At 39.4% G+C, this 20036-nt stretch overlaps 1 protein-coding gene across 44 annotated transcripts in view; it reads right to left on the bottom strand.

Moving 5' to 3' along the window:
- The window catches only part of tcf7l2 (transcription factor 7 like 2), a 191809-nt gene that overhangs the window by 39145 nt on the left and 132628 nt on the right, over positions 1-20036 (bottom strand). Inside the window, exon 1 of one of the 44 annotated variants that reach the window (XM_073027751.1) lies at positions 9642-9795. The exons of 42 other annotated variants lie outside the window; for them this stretch is intronic. In XM_073027751.1, coding sequence (XP_072883852.1) covers positions 9642-9764 — 123 coding nt within the window. In that variant the 5' untranslated portion in view covers positions 9765-9795. Of the gene's footprint in view, positions 1-9641; positions 9796-20036 lie in introns of those variants that run through there. One more of the 44 variants, XM_073027754.1, reaches the window with a different exon arrangement.

The raw sequence follows: 20036 nt of genomic DNA, 5'->3' as shown, positions 1-20036 counted from the left end.
AAAATCTACATTTAGGCTCACATTTTAGTCAGACAAGACAGCTTTAATTCATCGAGATTACACACACACAAGAAAACATTTACCTCCTTTGCAAAGATCACAGTTCTAATGTAGGTTAAAGGACTTGGATTATTTCCTAAGGTTGTGGTGAACAGGAGAAGAATTTCAGCCATCCAAGCTTCTACTACGGCACCGGGACCTGATCTGATACAACCTATAAACCAAACCACTCACTGATGAGACAGGAATTGATCCGAGTCCCTTTTGAATACCTTGCCAGAGTTCAAAAGTCAATTAGTCCAAGAGAGAAAAGTGCCTTGAGCCAAGTTCAACACATGCCTGTATTTTTTAAGCTGATAAATAATGACTCAGTTTCTTTGTTTGAGCACAAAATACCTCTCTATAGCCATGTCATTGATTCACTGTTATCATCTTAGAGTTAGATCGTCTTCCTCGGACCACCAGCATTGTTATAAATAAGAAACCTGGCAAAATAATCTACAAATCAAAGCAAGACATTTTTCATATTACTTCCGTGTTGCACCCCAGTACCTTTGCTTCTACATTGGTACCTCACAATCAGAATTTGACTGCCCACTCAACAGCACTAAGTAACCAACTTCATTCAAGACCAAAAGAATAATTGAGAGAAAGTCAGATCTAGATAGATATAGGCAATCTCCTTTTGTTTTGATTAAAAGGTGTAATATTGTGGACTTCCCATTATGGTCAGCTTCTTTTAACAGCACTAAAATTGCTGGTATGGAGGGTTCAAAGAGCATACATTTCAATATCAAGAAAGCTAATGAAGAACATAAAAGTAGAAGATTGAGGGGAGATTTGATAGAGGTGTACAAAATTATGAGGGTGCAGATGGGGTAAATGCAAGCAGGCTTTTTCCACTGAGGTTGGGTGGGACTACAACCAGAGGTCATGGGTTGAGGGTGAAAGATGAAGCGTGTAAGTGGCACATGAGGGGAAACTTCTTCACGATAGTGTGGAACAAGCTGCCAGCACAAATGGTGCATGCGAGCTCGATTTCAACAGTTAAGCGAAGTATGAATAGGTACGTGGATGGCAGGGGTATGGAGGGCTGTGGTCCTGGTGCAGGCGAATGGGAGTGGGCGGTTTAACTGGTTCAGCATGGACTAGATGGGCCAAAGGGCCTGTTTCTGTGCCATATTTTTTCTATTTCTGTAACTTTTCTATAAAAAGTTATTAAGGATTTCAAAATCTACATAAGATAGAGAGCTCCCAAAAACATTCTGAATCTTCCTGATGAGTGAGTTACTACAAAGAGGGGGGGGGGAAATAAGCGAAAAAAGTTGGGAGGAAACCAAAAAGGGAGAAACAAAAAGCAGAGAGAGAGAAAATGCACCAAGAGGAGCTGAACAGTATTGGTATTCACTTAAAGAAAATATATTTAGCACTGTACATTCAGGGGATTCCTTTTCCTGTGGGCATACTTAGCAAATTTATAGAACAGTAACTGTAAACAGGATCAGTGAACAACAAACTGTGCAAAGGCAAATATAAATAAATAGGAATAAATAACAAGCACGAAATAACAAGATAAAGAGTCCTTAAAGAGGCCACTAGTTGTGGGAACATCAAAAATAGAATGACTGTAGTTATCCCCTTTTATTCAAGACTCTGAGGGGTAGTAACGGTTCCTGAACCTGGTTGGTGTAAGTCCTGAGGCTCTTTTACCTTCTGCCAGATGGCAGCAGAAAGAAATGAGCACGGCTTGGGTGGTGGGGATCTCTGATGATGGATGCTGCTTTTCTACAGCCCAGGTCTTGGAGTTTACTGATTAGTTTTGAGGGGATGATGGTATTAAATGCTGAGCTGTAATCGATAAATAGTATGGCCCAAGTGACTTGTGCTCCCAAGTTGATCTCGGGTTTATTTGCACTTTAAAATCCATTTGCTAATAAAGAATCAGGTGTTCCACGCATCTTGTAGAGTAAACAACAACTCAAGGCAGAACAAGCTGTTAACACAAAGCGGCTCTTCAAACCCCATCATCAATCGTGCTAACAAAACAAAGATTGAAAAGTGGGCGGCAGGGTAGCTGAATTTGCTCAAGACCAAACATCCCAATTTGTGTGAGTGAATTAAAGTCCGAGCACACCAGAGATGCACGAGGACTGTGAAACTCTATCTCAAAATAAGTCTATTAATGGGATAAATCAGAGATGGAGATGCTCATCGCTGCCCTAAGCACCAGAAGAATAACAGGCAGTAAGCACGGGATAAATGTCATCGATATAAACAAAACAGAACCTTATGGGGACCATTGGCTCCCCTAAAAAAAATTTAATTTGCAATTTATAAAATGTATTTTATTTGATAATTAGGCATCTTTTTTTGCTATTTCAAAATAATAGAATGGAATGATTAATATTTCTTTACATCTTTCTAGAAATACTTTCAAACATTAATAATTCTTCAGACGAATTCAAAGTCCTCTTTAACATAACTGATTACCTGTGACTTCCAATAACAGAAGAATCAGTAATAGTAAGGAAAGATCTTAAGGCAGTTACAAGTAGAGTTAAAATGACAGGATTCAGTGAATTCTACTAACTTGTTAGTAACTGTATTGATTTTAATTCTGTTCCTTACACCACTTCCCCAAACGGACCATCAGTGCCTAAAGTAACAGCCTGATTTTTAAATAGAAACACTGAGGTGTCACTGACACAAGAGTCTTAAATCACCCATCACCAGCTGAATTCAGTAGCAAGCAATATATCTGAACTGAAAATGACTTGTGTACCTAGCAGTGCCCAAAAAGAAATCCAAAGTAAGAAAGAATTTATTTTGATAATTAATCCTCCCCAATTCCTGGAGGATTTAATTTTGTGCCTTCAAGAACAAAGTGGCAAAGTGCCAGCTAACTTTTGACTGAAACTGTTGATTGTAAAATAGGAAGGAAAATGGCAATAGACACTGAAGATTTAAAAATCATGACTTGTTACGAGACCCACTAGATAAGATAAAGCAGTCACCTCATATCACAGCTTTAAGTGGGCAGGCAATGAGAGACCATGACATTTATTTTTGGAAGAGAGCTGAGAAAGAAAGATAAAGTTATGGCCCCACTTAAATTATGACATGAACTTCAAAAACTTGTAGCTGAACTACTGACAAGACAGTAAAAATTGCAGAAAATATTGATTCTTAATCATTGTCATCATTTCACTAGAGGGATGCATACAAGTTCTTGGACAGATAAGCAGCTTCAATCACATAAACATTCTTGTTTGTACTTACCTTTAAATATTTAGAGGAATGTTTTAGCTTACAACTATTCTCTCCCTTAATGAACTGAAAGTCCAAGGACACTGACCGGTTTGGATTGCAGCATCTGCTGCAGAAAACAGGCGAGTATGGATTTGGATCAAGTGGGCAGAGGACAAGGTATGGGAGTGGCTGAGAAGCAGAATGATTCACAGAGAGGACTGATTGCGAGATTCATTTTTGTGCCTACGACTTCGGGTCAGTACTTTTATAGAGGCCAGAGACGTGGGATCCACAGTGTTGTTGGTGAGGCAGGAACTTAGAAGTAATTTTTATACATTCTCTAATAAATGACAATTCCAACTTGCAGAAACCTCAGGGGGTTGATGCTCCATGTAGACACATGACTTCTGAGGTCTCTGAAAACAGTATCAATATTGAATGGGCAATTTTAAAATTGTAAGTGTTGGCAGGCAAATTTTCGGGTAAAATGTTGATTATAGCGTTCCATCTGACGTTGTCCATTTTCACATGGAAACAACGAACCCTGTGTTACCAGCAGCTCCCTTCTGAAAGATCACAAGTACACATATAAAATTTGAATTGCTCGATACTGATTTCGCAACCTTGGCTTCCGATAGTCACAGTAGCTTTCTTCTTCCACCCCATGTTTCTCCAGGATTTCCCCTCACCCCATCACGTGTCCTTGGAGATCATACCACTTGTCTCCCTGCAGTCATTGTTTTTACTTCTACAAGTATAGCAAACAATTAGCTACATTCAGTGAGAAACCACACAAGATATCCATATCACTATTGCCGATTTAAGACTGTTATTTGGGAAAGAGGATGTTAGAATATTAGGCTGTTGCCAAGGGAGGAAGTGTAGGAAATGCCTGGGGGAAGTGGGTCTGTCCGTCAAACGGTGGTAGTAGGCAGGCTGTGAAGGAAACTCCTCCTCTTGGACCACTTTACCCAGGAAACCTCTGACCTTTCAAGTGTACTTAAGCGTCACATTCCCAATAACGTGCAGTGGGAGATGTTTCACCAGGGTGGAGCATGCATAGCATTCACAATCAGGAATGTGACAGTCAAAGACTGACTGAGCACTCATAATCTTTCCCTGCTTTAAGAAAAAGAAAGATTGGTAACCCAGGAGAAATGAAAGCTTGCCATTCACCTCTGATGTCATTAATCAAGAAGCAGGCAAAACAAACTGGAACTGCTACGACCATCATTCTAGTCTGTCCCCTCTGCTGAATGCACCCTATTGCGTTCACCACACTCCTCTGCAGCTGAAGAAAGGCTGGGTCTGAAAAGTGCATTTGTACTCAAAAGTATAATAAAAACAAAAGCAGCTATACAAGGAGGTTTGTCAGTCTGCCTTCCCTGGGCTCCAGGCTAATTCTGGCAAGTCCTTTGCTTTGCTCAAATTACTCGCCCTGAGCTTGGTATACACTGAGGCATGGCTTACTTTCGAAAAGGTACTAATCTTAATGATCTGCCACACTCGAGTCTCTTATTGCAAAAGTCTGCTCTCTATTAACTCCTTAATTGTTGCGCGGTTGTGTACCAACTGCAATTCTGAAAGGGCAGGGAGATAGTCATTAAAACAAAATCTATTAACAGTTAAATTTTCTTCAGCAACTCTCACTCAATAACTCCTCCACACAAACAAATGTTGAAAGATTTGCTAAATGACAATATTCTAATCCATGCATTCTTTCAACATTTTCTTTACATTGTCCAAACAGCAGGAAAAAAAATCCTTCACACCTGAGTAAGCATTTTCTCCCAAATCTACTTTTCCTATTCTGATTTATACAGTGGTCTGCGCCCTTTCACAGTATTATAGAGCTCATTTCTGGCCAAGGTCTTGCCCTTTGTTAGTGGGCTATTGTTCCCAAGGACAAGGCCTTCATTGACTAGTCAAACTCTCCTGCTCAGGAAGAGGCCTCTCGTCTCCTCCAACAAACGATGACAGGACCACTGACACCACAGCATACCAAGACAATACCGCACGACCAAACAGCACAAATCTGCTCCCGAATGCTCTCACGTATTTCCAAGCTATTTCAGCTGTCAAGAAAGAAAGACCACTTTCTGGCCACCCAATTGCTGCGATTGTATTAGCAAAACCAAACTAAAATCATGCTCTGGGGCCTATTATCCTCTGGAGGCATGTGGTGGAGAACTACTGCTATTAAACACATTTAAAGTTAACCGTTAATTGCTCAATTACACCACTTCCTAGCACATTCTGGTCACTAAACGATCCGAGTTTCAGTAAAACAGCCACCCTTGTGGGTTGCATTCTCAGTTAACACCCTGGCATTTTGCAAAACTTTCCCACCAAATAACTATTCAGTGAAGTCAGCCTTTCAAGGGACAAATTCATAAATCAAAACTCCTCATCCCTAGCTCAGTTCATTCCATCGCTCCCAGAATGAGCGAGAGGGAGAGAGGGAGAGGGGGGGAGAGAGAGGGGGGGAAGAGAGAGGGGGGGGGAGAAGAGAGGGGGGGGGAGAAGAGAGGGGGGGGGGAGAAGAGAGAGGGGGGGAGAAGAGAGAGGGGGGGGAGAAGAGAGAGGGGGGGAGAAGAGAGAGGGGGGGGAGAAGAGAGAGGGGGGGAGAAGAGAGAGGGGGGGAGAAGAGAGAGGGGGGAGAAGAGAGAGGGGGGAGAAGAGAGAGGGGGGAGAAGAGAGGGGGGGAGAAGAGAGGGGGGGGAGAAGGAGAGGGAGAGGGAGAGAGAGAGAGAGAGAGAGAAACTGCAGGCAATTTAACCAGTTGTACTTTAAAAATCATTGTTTGGGTCATTTCCAAATAGCCATCTAATAAACTCCCAACAAATGCAATAATTGGCAAGGAAAATTAAATCTCCATTTTTGGGTTTGAAGAAGAAGGACATGTGGACCTGCAATTAAAGATGTGAATGGGAGTTGTAAAGTGAAATATCTTTGGTTGTTGGCTAAATGACCACAGAGAACAAAAGACCGAAAGAAAATGGGGCAAATGATGAAAAAGGAAACTGACAAAACGATGGATTAACATGTCACGTTATAGTACATTAAATAATGCTTGAGAATATTTGAGTTACGCTCACTGCAGCATATATACCATTGGGCATGCAATGACTTACTGAAAGGAGTCCTTTATCGCCAATTGCTTTAAGTAATTCTACTCATTTTATACATACTATGGTCCTTTATAAATCAAAGTCATACAAAAAATAAGACACATTTTGGAGACCGATGCTTGGCAGTTCCCTCCAATACCATGTCACCCATAAACAAAACTTGCATATAATTAGAAAAAAAATGTTATAATTAGAATCAGGCCACTTGTCCATGTAAGCCCCCTTTTAGAATTTTAAATTTGTTTTTGACCATCCTTATTTATTCTATTAATATTTATCTTGAAAGAATTCCCACATTTAAGCTGCTAAATTACCTACATACTGTATTTTAATACGTGCTATTTGGTACTTAACAAGTCTAGGATAAATCTTAATTTACACATTCATTTATTCTAAGCGGCCGTCTAAAGCGCAGAAAATTTTATTTGTAGTGGATTTATTTTGACTGTTATTGGTTTATTTCCGTTTGATAACACTGAGCTTGGGGGCAGAAAGGTTGCAGCTTCCAAAGCAGTTACTGTTTCTTACAATGCACGTATGCTTATTGAGAGAGAGCCTTGAGCATCAGTCTTTTCAGCACAAGTAGAATCAATTTGCACTTACAGGAGTTCAGTCGAACATTTCACAGAGTAGGTAGCGCAATGACTGAGCCCTGTGTAGGACGTATGAGCCAGACTGGACAAGTATTTAAAGGAAAGTTAACTGACAGGCTATGATCGATTGGTGTTTCAGGTTGACAAATTCCAGCAGAACAAGACATCTGCCAGGCATGTGACCCGGCAAATAGCAGCAGCAAAGCTCAAACCCAAATATTCCTTCAGTATAAACTAAAAAAAAGCATTCGTGTGCGAGCTGGAAAAAAGTGAGCCACAGAAAGAGAGGCCATGAGACAATTTCAGATATTGTCAATAAAGGATTCTTTTTTTATTTGAAAAGGTTTTGAAGACTTATGGAAAATGACGGCAGCACCTTTGTGTCCATCGTTTTGCCTACAGCACTTGGTAACATTAATGTGGCTTCAATCAGCAAAATTACCATATTGAGTGATTAAGCAACAAATATAATTGAGCCCTCTTAATGGGAAGACCGGGACAGAGAACAAAATGTTTCCTATACCCAACTATTACCAAGAAATTTTGAGTGGCAATCAACTGCATATTGGAGGTGTCAGAAACTGAGCCATCAATTGTTCTTTAATACATTTCACCTTACAAGAAGAGATTGAGGAATTTATTTTCTTTCATTTGTCAGAAGCGCATACACTAAAGTCAAGGTGAAGCCTGCTTGGCTGGGATCGGAGGTTAAATTGGTTAAACTGTTACCACTACCATTATCAGTCAGTCAGTCTCTGAGACCTTTCAGCTTTGCAAAACTGAACTAAAATATTCCTTACAAACTACAAATCTTGCAATTAAAATAGATTGGGATTAAAACTGGCCGTCAGGTAAATGTTCCGTCTCAGGTATCAAGATAGTTTCACCATCTGTGGATGCATTTTTCTGGATTTAAAAAAATATACTCAGGTAACAGCATAAACAGCATGGATGAAATGGGAGAGGGAACAAATTGATGCCAAGACACTTTAAAATGTTGCAGGAAAATTAATACTTTACAAGGCAAATTTAGGTTTTGATTATAAACACAGTATTTGAAGTGGTTAAAATATTTTGTTCTTATCCCCACTAAAGGAAATTCATACAATCTCCAATACTGACTTTTCTCTACAATTTTGGACACCAAGTCATCATATATATTTGATGTTTAACCAATTCACATGACTGCTTAACATTTACTGTAAGTCACCCCGAGCGGACTTCACGTCTGTAATTGTTATTCAAATAATAGTCAATGCCATATATGTCGTTAATGCCATTAACCAGAATATACAAGTGCTTTGTGGCTTAATTACATTGCGAGTAGGTGGGTGCGGAAGCTCACTTAACATTTATCAGGGAAAAAATAAAAATTTCTGTCTTAAAGCGCGCTTTTATTTGTTCTGGTGGTATGTTCAAAACATCTGGCATTAATTTTGTTCACTGCCGGAGTAAGAGAGCCCCAGAGCAGTGGAATATGAAAATGAATATAAGTATTATATATACACATATACACACACAAACACAGACACAGATATATAATACATACACACGTACAAATAAATACCTTAACGTATTTACATTTTTAATACATTAGGTTTTTTATAAATCCAAAGAGAACACATTATCAAACCTACGTCAGTGTTTGATTGTGTTCTAAAATATCACTGAATGGAAGATTTTTGTTGCATGACCCCACAGAACAGTAACACATACCAAAACTGCTTAAGTGAGGCTTTCTTACAAACTCATATATACCCATCAATAATTCTCTCCTTTATTAAAATTAAATATTATCCTCTGTCTCTCAAAAATCTAAATGAGAACAGAAATATTGGGAAAACAACTTGCTGTTTCTGATTCTGCGTACACCTATTATGTCCGAGGAGCACCCCGCTTCTAATAATTTATTTAAGCTATTCTTGTTCACTTCAAACCTTCAGTAGCTGTGCAGTTCTGGAGAGGATCACAGACACTACTTTAGTTTAAAAGGGAGGAAATGACTCCATGGTATTTTAGCTACTTTCTTAGACTAGAAAATGTTAAGCACTTAAAAATGAAAATATTGTGTTTCATGATATAACTGATGTCTCTGATTATAAAGAGTTAATTAAGGAAGCCAACCCTCCCCTTCAAAATGCCATTTAGAAAGTAAAAGGAAAAAGCTCTCTGTTGCATTTGGTTTTTCTACATGATTTGCATACGGTTGCATCAAAAACAGCTTTGATAGTTGAGCCACATTAAGAAACACTTTCTGAAACTGAGTACATTTCAAATCAATTTTAAAAGTACAATTTAACTTAATTGGAAGCACGACAGTGGAATGTCAGAATGCATTCGGATCCTTAAAACGTACAATTTGCACTGAAATCTATGTGTGAAATATCTCAAACTAGATAGCCATAGAGAAAGAAAATCAGTATTGAGATGGTTAAAGCAACTTTCCTAATGCGAACCCAATGTTATGTTGCCTAGAATCGCTTTTTTTTATTGTTTCTTCTTCACAGAAGAAATTCTCATGAAAGCGGTGTTACAAAGGTCAGTTTCAAGTGTTGGATAGAAGGTCGCTACCTGAGCTGACCACCTCTTAACCACAGTGACTGGCCTTATCTGAAGCCTATCGGGTGAAATAAAATATAACCGTGCACTGTAGCATACAGTAACTTACCCAGCTGTTTAGATTGAGGTGCCAGCAACCAAACTGATGGAAAAAGGAGAGCCCAGAGGCTAATGTTCCTTCTTTATTGTTCCCTTCTTCCATTCCCAGCAAAATTGCATCCCTCGGGTACATGCTGCTTTGTCTTCTGTTGTCTCTTAACCTCTACAACTTTTTCCCCCCCTTTTCTCTCTTGCCTTGGTGCCGGCTGCGCTTTTGTTTCTTCCTGGTTTTTCTAGCGTTTTTTTTTTAAAGTACTAAAAAAAGATGTCTCAAAAGATCAAGAGCTTCCCAGTTCTGTGGCCTGGTGTTTTTAGAACCAACATCCTCATTCAAGTTTGCCGTTGGTTGCATCTTAGTCCGGGTGCAATCCTATACCTGCTGTACAGCAGGGACCAAAATTTAAGGACACAAACGATAACAGATCACTGCAACAAAATGCTCGCTTAGGAAGGAGCAAGACCGCACACACGGGTATAACCTCTTGCGCACTGTTTATTTTCCTTTCAAAGCCTACAACTCTCCTAGGATTACCAAAATGACAATGCCGCAACTCTATATGGAAAGGTATCAATAAGAGCAGGAGCGAAGAACAGCGGTTAAGGGAGCGTGATCAGCAAACTGTGGCATGCAGTCACATCTGTGGGAATGTCAAATCCCTCACGCTGAAGTTTTGGGGGTAGAGCTGTGAGAAAGCTCCATTTCTTGTCACAGTGACAATATATATATCACACACACACACACACACACACACACACACACACAAACATATAGATATATAAATACATGTAAAAACAAACACCTGTGAGGTCTTGCCATCAATCCCAGCAGTTTTTTTTAATATGGTAGAGGAGAAAAGACAACGCACTAGATCTCACTGCAGCTTCTCTTGGCTGACCTCAGCTACATACAACATACAGGAACAGCTTTTGTACTGCAAGGATTCTTCTTTGCGTTGCTTTGCATACTGCTTCCCATAGCTAATTGCAACGCCAAACAAAACCCTCTCCATCTTTAAAAAAATGTGTGTGTGTGTGTGAGAGTGTGAGGGTTGGGGTTGGGGTCTGGGGGGGGGGGTAGGCAGCTCAAATGTTCCCGTTTCTCCACAATAAAAGCAAAAAGTAATAAATGGTCCTATTAACCCTCAGCCCACCTTCTCCGTATAGGTGGAACTCCGCATTTACACCAGTCTCTGCCCCTCGATCCCATTACAGGATTGTGAAATAACCCCATGAAGTTTATTTTTTTTAAATCAAACTTCACACATACACACAAACACATTTTAAATTCAACTAGGAGGTGCCATGGGACACGATGCACCTTTCCTTGTCTATGCTGGGCAAGGAAAGCAACGAGGTATAAGAACTGGAGAAACTAAACAGGGTGCAGCTCCCCCCTCTATTTCGCGCGCCACACTAATCTGGCCTTCGCGTGCAAAGTGTCGGCCAGAAATCTTTAAGGCCTTAATACCAAAACAAAACCTTTGAATTCTCTTTATATGGTGCAATACAGGCGCTAACAAACGCAGTGAGGCTGCAGTTTGACATGTAAAAAGCCCAACAACGAAGCAGCTAATTGCATTCCCTCCCTCTATTCAGGGTGGCCACCACACTCCGGCAGTTTCCTTTGTTACACGTGCAATTTCTTAAGTAAACTGGGAGTTTGGTTGCTGATGATGGACAGTTACTAATCATTTAGGACAATGAGAATTAAGTGTGGCAGAAAGGATGGACAACTTCAACACAGCTTTCTTTGGGATTGGAGGATGTGAGAAGAAAAAAGAAGCTGGACGAAAGCTCGCCACACAGGCGACGGAAGGTGAACACTTAAAATACCAGACCTTTCCAGCTCACATATTTACCTAGCAATTACTGAGGGGTGGGAGGGGGGTAGAAGGCAGGGTGGAGCAGCCTCCTGAGTGGGGGGGGGGACGTAGAGGGAGAAATCTGTGGGAAAGAGGGGAGGCAAATTCAACCTGCCATATCAGATCAACTTCAATTATGCATCCAGTTTTTTAAAAATTAAATGCTTCCTTCCCTCAATAGTTTCAAAAAGTTTTGTATTTTTTTAAAAAATTGTGATTAAAATGAAACAGGCAGCAAAACAAATCATCGTATTTGTTTGTCCAAAATAGCACTTGTCAAAGCTCAACGGTCAGGCCTCCTTAGATTGTTCTAACTTACCATTTACACCTACTCAAATTACGATGCTTCACACTGCCCGCATTCAAGCATGCTGCCGTTGCTGTGCCGGGTCCGGTGCAAATCAGCCAGCTCTTCATGATGTGGGCAGATCCACTGGAGGGCAGCACCCTACCTGAGCCATATACAGCCAAGATGCTGCTGAGATAGGGGCAACGAAGCGACTGCATCCAACTCCAGCTTGCCAGGGAAAGATGCTCAAGTTGAGGTCTATTCAGTGAATTACCTTGCTTCGCGGGGAAAGAGATAACGAGATGGCAGCGTTCATTTGATCAGAAGAAGCCCCAAACCACCCTCAACAGTTCAGAAAAGAACAAAACATCAACTGTCGCTTGCTTACTTGGCAACATTAAAACCAGTTGCAGCCTCTCATAATGTTAAATTGAGTGGTATTTTGAAGCCACAGACAAAAAGAAAGATTTTCGCCCCTTACTCCTCCCCCACGCTGTATAGAAGCTAACCTACCTTTTATTTTTCCCACCTATCCAGCTCAGCTAAACACGCTCATCGAGAAATGACAAAAACTACACAATAATTTTCACATATTGAATCCAAGTTTACAAAAACAAAAATTAAGGTTGAATTTCTGTACACTTAATGCTTACTACTGCCGAGTGCGGCAAGCGGCTCCATAAAGCTTCTGTGCCCACTTTTGAAGCCTGCGTTACTAACACACGCAGAATGACACCGCTGAGCGCCTTTAAAGAATACTAGGGGAAAATGACTATTGATCTTCAAATGGTGATAATTGAAAAGATCAAAAGATTAAACAAAATCAAAAAATGCGCTGACTTACCATGTTATGCTTTTTTTTGTTACAACTTGGTTGAAATTTCAGTCAAACAAGCTTCATCGGAGGTGTCAAATTTTCGGCAGACTGTGATTGTATTACTTCCGCAGCCTTGCCTCACAATACTTCAGAACTTTTTACCTAGCTTTGGTTTACTTTGAAAGCTGCAGCTCAGCAAAGCAGCACAAATTATCTTGCCACCTTCTACAGCTCTGATGCTTTGGCCGCTAACTTTGGAAGGCCCTTTACGACTGCATCAAAATTAGCATTGTCAAAGCAGTTAATGAATATTAATACTGTATTTGTCATTGGAGCTGGCCTGATGCTGAACTCCGAGCCATCCATCAGGGACAAGATTAAGAACACAATTATTTCTGACTGACAGGGTCCAAATCTGCTAGATTTTTTTTGCAATCTAAAAAAAGAGACAAAAAAAAGTAACATCTTATGGGTTCCCCCTGGGGACTAACAGCCAGATTAATACACTTTTAATGAAGTGAAGGCTATTAAGTATGAAGAAAAAGCAAACAAGATGTACAAGTCGAACTTACAAATGCAGCAAGGTGGATGATAAAAATTAAAAGAATTGCATATTTTTTTCGACAGCTGTCTGAAATTTTTCTTCAGAGCTTTCTGGAATGAAGAAAGAATCTTTCTTCCCAAATCTGCATCATTTAAATAAGGAATGCACTGTTATAACCCACTTGGGATAATTGTCTGTATCCTACATCTTGACAACATCAACTCAAAGACAGGATCCTAAATAATTCCTACACAAATATTATAATCAACACTTCCTTAAAAGCAATGGGCAACCACCATATTCTCTCGCTTACATCTGCATAAACTGTATCAAAAATATTTTGCAAATGATAAAGTACCAAATTAGAATCTTTGCTAGAGTACACCGTAATCTAGTTTACAGAAAAATTACCTTGAACAATCAAAGGACAAAAAGGCATATTTCTTTTCACTGCCCAAACTCCAGGAGCAAATTTGATGCTGCCAATTTTTGTGGAAATTTGGAAGTCATAAAATCAAGAAAAAGGCAACTTGGACCAACTTGTATTTAGAGCGAAAGCACACCAACACTCCTTGCGTTTAAAGACATGGCCTACTTTCTTGTAAATCTACAAACGCACGGTAAATATCATTTGCTATTTACTCGCATTTACTTCAAGGCTTTTCCCCGTGTATTTCAGTGATTTCGCGCACAGTTTACACAATTTTTAAAAATTGCGCAATGTAAAGTGCCCATGCCGCAAATCAGGATTCATAATGGGAAAGAAGAGTTCAGATGCAGTATTAAAGAAGGAAGTCTAGACTATAGTCATTTGAATTGCAAACCTATAATGTTTAATTTTCTCAACCAGCCTTTGAGCATAATCCCGATGCACCAAAAGCAGGCAAGTATAGGACTGGTTTTATCCCTGCTCACAGGGCTCATTTTCCATTCTCTGCAATGTTAAACCTTTTAAAGCTATTTTATTTGAAAGGTGATTTAAGGTTGGGGAGGAGGAGGAGGAGGAGGAGGAGGAGGAAAATAAAAAAACACACACACACAGCAAACTGACAGATGCAATAGCTAATGCCATCTGACCAGTGAAACGATGCTTTCTGGGTCAAGCAACTATGGCTACCGAACTAATCTACTGCTCTCACTGACCACCCTACCGGCAGCCCCTAATACCATTAGCAACTGTTAGATGAGCATTCTAAATTGGAGTTTTGTCCTCTGGTGAGCCAGTCTGACCCCATTGCATCAACCCTGCAGCTCCATATGCAGATGCCAAAATCTCTTGAAAACGTTTCTTTCAGCTTTTCAGATTTTTGCCCCGCGCATGTGTCCTTTTCTCTCAAACTATTCTCTTTCCCCTCCCTGGTCTGAAATAAATTCTGCTAACATGAAGCAGTGTCCACTTCTCTGGCCAGATATGCACCACTCAATTTCAGCCACACGTCCTGAGGCATTTGGAACAATCTGTTGCATTTTTACTTGTCTTGGGGCAAATTACTTTTTTTTTAAAAACACTGAATTGTGGGGGGGGGGGGGGGGAGAACGCTTGGGATGGAGCATTAGTGACAATAGGTAATATTTGGGACAGTGTCAAATTTGAGGCTTTCAAACCAAGTTAGAGGCTGCAGACTCTGTAAGAGTGGGTGCAGAAAGCACTTTCCTGACAGAACATTTACAGCAGACAGCTCCCGCTACCTCTACTTACGCAGCACGATCACATCAGCCCTAGTATCAAATTAACTCACTGACTTTGAAAGTTATTGATCTGCTATTAAGACACTAGTGAACTTGATGAAATCAGTGCTGTAGGTGCAGAGAAGACTTCAAAGTCTCGCACAGACACATAAAACAAGTTGCTTTGATCCTTCTTACGATCCGCAGAGGGTTTAAAGCCCAGTTCTCGATGCGCTGCTTTTCACACTCGTCAGGTCTGATTTTTTATACCAATAGACAGCTTGATAATGTTAATAGTGCATATTTTAGCAAACAACTAATTCTAAACTAATATCTTAATCTGTCCAGACAAACAGCATCATTTAAACATGTCAAACAAAACCAATTTCACCTTTATTAACGCCTGCAGTACAGGAATTGGAATTTTTTTATGCTTGCAGTGCACAGAATTCTGCAGTTCCTTACATTCGCTATTTTGTCATCAAGGCGAGGATTAATTTGCGTACACACACTTAAATTCTTATGCTAAGGGTTGTCTATTAATATTTATAAAATAGTGTCACAAAAGATCACAAGTAAATTGTAGCTTATTTTGTGGATTTATTGAACAAATTAAGTGCAAGAGTCTTGAATTATTATTCAAATTTTTTTTAAATGCTAGTGGATTCTACTAAAATAACAAAACAGATTAAAGAAATATAAAATCTGTAATCACCCAAAGCACTGGTATCAGAACATCAACTATGCAATGATAAAGCACGATATGGGTATGAAAAATAAACAAGATTGAAATGGGAATTTGCTTCACCAGACTAGGGAATTATTTTTGTAATAATAAAATAATTGAAATACATAAGTCTGCATGATTAAATGACTTAGGAATTAGTCCCTAGATCACTCATTAGGAACAACAATTATTTCTTGTACACAGAACAGACCCCATGCCAACTTGAAAAATTAAGATATTGGTAAATACGGAAATTGCAATTTAAAATTTAGCATGTTTGCAAGAGGACAAATTAATTAGTTTTTTAAAAGAATATCTGTTACACTATACAAATTAATTTTTAAGGAAATTGTTAAGAGGGGACACAAATGAGAGCTTTTGTAAGCTACATTTTAAACTTATTCAGCAAAAGTAGTAATTTATTTATCTACAAAGTGCAATAACTGATAATGAGAAATAGCATGTTTCTTTAAACAAATAAAAATGATCTGCAAGGATCCACCACAATTTTGCCATCAAATTCTAGAAACGCCTCATGCAAATTCACCACAAAAAGAGTTGGTTCTCTCCTTTAGACAGTTCTCACCAAAACACTGTTCACTAATGAAATCATCTACAATACAATTCAGGAACAAATTAACTTTTTGTACTAGCTGCTGGGGTCCCACTTACAATTCTAATGAAGTCAACACTCCAATAAGATGTGTTCAGAAAGTTTCCTGGGCCACCAGCTCAGAGATCCTTTTCACCAATTAGTGCAAAGAAAAAGAAGGGGGAAAAAAACAGAGTGCCCTACTCAAAGAGCTAGGCCTTACGGCAATTCTGTCATGTCAACTGAATTGATCAACGGGACTGGTATTTCTAATGGCATCTTGTCAGGAAAAGTCAGCCATAGGGAGCCACCTGCGTTAGTCTTTGCAGACAGCTACAGAACTAGATACCCATCTCAGGCAGCATCTTTTACTAACAATTTAGGAGAACAATCCGATTGCTGCAGCAGTACAACTTGTCATTCTGCAATCATCACCTGGCTTCCTTTCTTCAAGGATGCAAAAAGCTCTTGTATAGACAGGCCAATTTATTAGAAGCATGGGACGCTACTAAACAGTGAAAACTATCCATTTCAACCAAAACCAATTAATTGTGCATATGATTATACTCATGAACTCTTACTCTGTACAGCTAAAAATAATGTAGGATAGTACAGATGTGTAGAGGACATCTTTGGCCAATTTTCCAGGTTCAATCATGCATCAGTAATTTCAGTGATTAGTTTTTGAGACCATAAGGAACCAGCAAAGAGCTCTGTCACACCCTGCTACCCAAAAGCATTTTAAGAACATGAATGGCCAGACCTACAGCAACCCTGATACATTTTCATGGAAAAATTGCTAGATACATATATTAGATCCAGTTTGTTATGCGAGTCAAAAGCACTTGGATTGTAAATCACGTATCGCAACCTTTCTTGCTCTCATCAGTCAATGAGATTCTCAGGACTCTTTCTGCAGCCTGCGGCGGTGGCTTTGCCCAGGGACATGAACCAAGAGAAAAATTTTCATCGTGTTAGCATTTCAAATGGCAGAAGTGAAAGGAAGCCCTAACTGATCACAGCCCGCGGAATTAATTGGCTAGCCTCTGAATAATGTCGGTCTTCGAATATCCTTGAGAGACGAGCACTAACCGAGGCCCCATTTTGTGCAGCGGCTTCAAATAAAAAGCGCTGAGGGGTATAAGGCTTTAGCGCATTTCCCTGAAGACCAAGGAAACAGAACCTGCAAACCTCGCCCAACTAATCCATTTGGTAATTAAATGCACGATTCCAATGAGTATTTCTTCCAACGAATTTCAAAATAGGGAGGACAAAAGACTACAACGGTTCTAAACGTACGCGCAGCATACCACGTATTAGTGCAACGAGTGCGGCTGGAAGACTTCTGCTTTAAGTGAGGAAAATTTAAAATATTCTCGGCTTTTTGCCAATTTTAAAACAAAGGACTCAAGTAGGCGCCATGTTGTTACTTGTTTCATTTTGCAGGATTAAAGTTTGAGTTTTCCTCCCCCCCCCCCCCCACCATTCATCAAAGGGTATGCAATGACCCTGCTTGATATCACTATACCCCTCTTTAAGAAGGATCTTAATCTAACCTTTTTAAGACTCATTGCTTTCAAACTCAAAACACCATTAAAAATAGGCATTGTTGGTCAGCCCTGGGAGGCTTTCGCTGACCAAGGCAGTGGACTTCTGGATAGGCAGCTGCTTACGCAACTAAATAATCAAGGGTTTGGGGGTCGGGGGGTGGGGGAAGAGGAATTGAAAAGATGAGATTAAGAATCTTCGCAAATGTTCCATCTTTCGTTATCGACTGCAGCCTAGCATGAGGCTCTAAAGAGAGGACACAAATTTGCAGCGGTCCCATTATGCGGTCTCTTCGCTCATTGTATATTCCGTCAACGAAGTCAATCTTATTAACTTCCGCTCTGGTTCACACATGACATTTTCTTCAATTTTCTTGCCAACATCAAAAACATCAATTAGCAGCTCGAAAATGGGAAAGAACAAATGACAGGGCCCGATAACGTCAACTATTTGAAACAGAGGGTAAATCTATTCTGCAGTACTGAATGCATTCATTACCAATTCATTTTCAAAGGAGACTTCCAAATAGCAAAGAAAATTAAATTTATCATCTAGAAATGTCCAGAAATTGTTTGTTTTTTAATCCTATATCTACTGTGCCATTTTCAAATACAACATGAAGAAACGTGCCCAGTTTCGGCATCAGCCACGTAACTTGGAGAGAAGTTGAATTAGGTGGGTTATGCAGGATTCAGAATGCATTAGCTTGTACGTAGAAACATGAAATAAATGCCAGCACCCTGATTTATGGCAATATTTCTGCACTTTATTGGCCTAACTTTTCTAAATTTAAGTTACAAAATCATTTCATCCATCAAAATAAGACAGAAATTATAAACTTTTTATGCTTTGTTCAGGAGACTATCACTGGATAATGGAGTTTATCTATAAGAAGAGTAATGTGGAAAACCTTACTTTGCTACAGTTAAATAAAAACTATTTCTGCTGATATCCCTACTTTATGAGAAGGCTTTTATGGTTGTATTACATCTCCTCGGGAGTGAATAAAAGCAAATTTCGTGGCTGCTGAAGACTACTGCTCGGAATTAATGTGAACAGAAAAGAGCAGCTCCACCAAATAAACAGATCACTTTCCTCTGGCCATTGATTTCTTGATCTTTTGACATTATTTACGAGCTTCCTATTCTCTTTCCTGTCTTTTTTTTTCCAATGTCACAAAGGAAAAATGTCTAAACAGCTGATGGCAGGATTATCAATTAGCTGTCAAGATTCTGCTTTCCAGCACTGAACAATACCAGCCATAATGCCGAAGATCGGTAATACTGCAAGACAATTCTAATACAGTGCTCTCCACGCTGACTGGGATAGCTGAGTGGCAAGCCTTGAATGAATTTTGTGACTTGATCATTGCTACAAATATATTGATTTATCTGGCGTAACCAAATACATATTGCAAATTATAATTAAGAATTTATATTTAATATCAGATAACGGTGACTCGCAAATACACATTTTTCAGCTCAAAATGTAGGATGGTAGCAGATAGGGTGCTCAATTCCAACCGCAAAAGCTCTTGTAAACACATTCCATTGGCATTGTATTAATTTCTTTTAGTGCATGCTGGAACCTAGCCCTGGTGTTCCTTGATATTCTCTTTGCCTCGGAGGTGGGGGCATCGCACAGTAACATGAGGAAAGCTGCACTCATTCCTACAACCGTGGTAGACATTTCCACATGAAACATAGCTCTGACTAGCAAGATGTGTAAATGAGTGTCAGGCAGAGCCAATTTATTCAGCGTTTTAAAGGTATCTTCTCCCGTGTTAGTGCTAAATTAATAAATTATTCTAAAAGACCAGTGTAATTTCTTTCAAAAGTTATTGAATTCCAACTACAGTTTAAAAATTCAGTTGTAGGAGTGTCTACAAGAGATAATAAATCAAACAAGTCATTTACTAATTTTGTTAAAAACAACATGGGATGAATCACATCTCAAATGATGTCAAAAAATTGTACCTCAACTTAAAAGTACTTAAATCATTTCAATTTATTTAAAAATTGTGTGCATGTTACTTTCCATTTGCAGAAACTTGCATTAGAATTCATTTTTTATTAACTGACAGAAGAGGCAAGATGTAAAAAAAAACATGCTCCAAGTGGCTCAAATAGATGATATTTGGATATTTTGTCATATTTAAAACCACGAGCATTACTGGATAATTTATTCTCTGCTTTAGAACTGTCTGGATGTTCCATGGTACCAAAAGAAAATTTGCATGCTCCAAATATAGAGGTTAAAGGACTTTAAACATTGCCTCAGAACACCCTGGACATATTTGGGGCAGCAGGAAGAGAGAAGGAATCTTCAAAGATTCTCCAATACTTTAGCATCCAGCAA

This window comes from Hemitrygon akajei, chromosome 23 (assembly GCF_048418815.1).
Source record: "Hemitrygon akajei chromosome 23, sHemAka1.3, whole genome shotgun sequence".
In the NCBI taxonomy this organism is placed as follows: Eukaryota; Metazoa; Chordata; class Chondrichthyes; order Myliobatiformes; family Dasyatidae; genus Hemitrygon; species Hemitrygon akajei.
This window is presented reverse-complemented; position numbering and strand designations above follow the sequence as displayed.